Source organism: Herpailurus yagouaroundi, unplaced genomic scaffold, assembly GCF_014898765.1.
Source record: "Herpailurus yagouaroundi ecotype Mexico unplaced genomic scaffold, PumYag 146707, whole genome shotgun sequence".
Lineage (NCBI taxonomy): Eukaryota > Metazoa > Chordata > Mammalia > Carnivora > Felidae > Herpailurus > Herpailurus yagouaroundi.
In genome coordinates this window covers 2,286-4,537 of record NW_024422510.1, presented here as the reverse complement: position 1 = coordinate 4,537, position 2,252 = coordinate 2,286, and the positions used below count along the sequence as shown (strand labels likewise).

General features: G+C 44.1%; 1 protein-coding gene across 1 annotated transcript; it reads left to right on the top strand.

The window, feature by feature from the left end:
• Positions 1-169: 169 nt before the first annotated feature.
• LOC121026611 (hemoglobin subunit beta) lies at positions 170-1,692 on the top strand. The gene is made up of 3 exons (XM_040469411.1): positions 170-328; positions 460-682; positions 1,438-1,692. Exons 1-3 carry the CDS (start codon positions 237-239, stop codon positions 1,564-1,566), a joined length of 444 nt encoding a protein of 147 aa, XP_040325345.1. The 5' UTR covers positions 170-236; the 3' UTR covers positions 1,567-1,692.
• The last annotated feature ends 560 nt before the right edge of the window (positions 1,693-2,252 follow it).

Genomic DNA, 2,252 nt, shown 5'->3' with positions numbered 1-2,252 from the left:
TGTGTGTGTGTGTGTGTGTATTTGCTTTTGAAACATTTAGAACATTTGGAGGACAGGTATGGCTGTCATCATTCAGACCTCCCCCTGCAGGACCACACCTAGGCCTGGGCCAATCTGCTCACGGGAGCAGGGAGGGTAAGATCAGGCCTGGGCATAAAAGGAAGAGCAGGGATAGTACCAGCTTACACTTGCTTCTGACACAACTGTGTTCGCTAGCAACCACACAAACAGACAACATGGGATTTCTGACTGCTGAGGAGAAGGGTCTGGTCAATGGCCTGTGGGGCAAGGTGAACGTGGATGAAGTTGGCGGTGAGGCCCTGGGCAGGTTGGTATCCAGGTTGCGAGGCAGGCCTAAGGAGAGTGAATGGATGCTGGGAAGGTGGAGAAGGCTCAGTCCCTGGGGCTTCTGACAGGCACTGACTCCCTCTGTCCCTCTGTGCTGTTTTCACCCCTCAGGCTGCTGGTTGTCTACCCCTGGACTCAGAGGTTCTTTCAGTCCTTTGGGGACCTGTCTTCTGCTGATGCCATTATGGGCAACAGTAAGGTGAAGGCCCATGGCAAGAAGGTGCTGAACTCCTTCAGTGATGGTCTGAAAAACATCGACGACCTCAAGGGCGCCTTTGCTAAGCTCAGCGAGCTGCACTGTGACAAGCTGCACGTGGATCCCGAGAACTTCAGGGTAAGTCTAGGATATCTTCCGTTTGTTTTTTCTTTTCACTTTCTAGTCTTCTACTCTGGTTCCTTTACCTACCTGTTCACCCTCCAGCTTCCTTTTTACTTTAGAATATATCATCATTGAATGCTTTTCAAAATGTATGTAGTTTTATATTTTTCATTCAGTATTCCATGTCGTTTCCTTTCTCACATTCTTTTTTTTTAAATCAAGCTCTTACTTAATAATCTTTTGCTTCTCTCTTTTTCTCCCTAACTTTTTTCCCTACTCAATACCCAAATTATACATACTAGCTCTCATCTTCTACTTCTATACTTGGAATAGTCTTTCTATCTCTCCAAATGGGGATTGGAAGGGCTCCTCAAAGGGGAGAGGCTCAAGATGTCATCTAGAGTCCAAAAATCAGTTCAGAATTAAAGAATAATTGGAATTTTATGGAATCAAGACTCAATGGAAAGGAAAGGAAAGTGAATATCTGAGGATGGTAGACCAGAAATAGGGAAGTAGGGAAGCAGTAGTTGCTAAGACAACCATCATCAGACTAATTAATCTGTTCCTTATTATATAAAACATATATAATAAAACTATACAGTATACATACATATATGGTTACTCATTTCTGCCTATGGAGATAACCTGAAGATCAATTTGGGCTAGAGCATGGGCAGGAAAAAAAAAATATTGTTGGCTCAGTTTCTCAGAAGCCAAGCTTGATTTCTCTGTTAATCATGTATATTTTTCTATCTATGTCTTCCCCACAGCTCCTGGGCAATGTGCTGGTGTGTGTGCTGGCCCACCACTTTGGCCATGATTTCAACCCCCAGGTGCAGGCTGCCTTTCAGAAGGTGGTGGCTGGTGTGGCCAATGCCTTGGCCCACAAGTACCATTGAGGTCATGGCCTATTTTCTGGTGACCACTGGAAGAACCTAGTTCCCTAAATTCGATCTTCTGAACTTGATGAAATAATGTCCACCTTCAAGGGTATGACTTCTGTCTAATAAAGAACTTTAACTCAACTTCCTGATTCATTTCATTTCATTTTATTTTATTTTATTTTATTTTATTTTATTTTAGTCTGGAGGTATGCTAAATCCCTTAGGATCTACAGATAGGAAGCTCTTGTGTTTTTTTTTGTTGTTGTTGTTGTTTGTTTTTTTTTTTTTTAATTTTTTTTTCAACGTTTATTTTATTTTTGGGACAGAGAGAGACAGAGCATGAACGGGGGAGGGGCAGAGAGAGAGGGAGACACAGAATCGGAAACAGGCTCCAGGCTCCGAGCCATCAGCCCAGAGCCTGACGCGGGGCTCGAACTCCCGGACCGCGAGATCGTGACCTGGCTGAAGTCGGACGCTTAACCGACTGCGCCACCCAGGCGCCCCAGGAAGCTCTTGTGTTTTATTCAAAGAGGTCAAGGAAAATGAGAAAAGGAGGGACACCATGCATAGTCACTAATGTAGGACACTTCTCCCTCCTGAGCATTTGCATTGTCCAGAAAGTTTTAAATACATAGAGAATACTGGCATTACAGGGCCTCTGTGGAAGGCTTCACACAAAAGACATAGCCTTCAGGCTAATG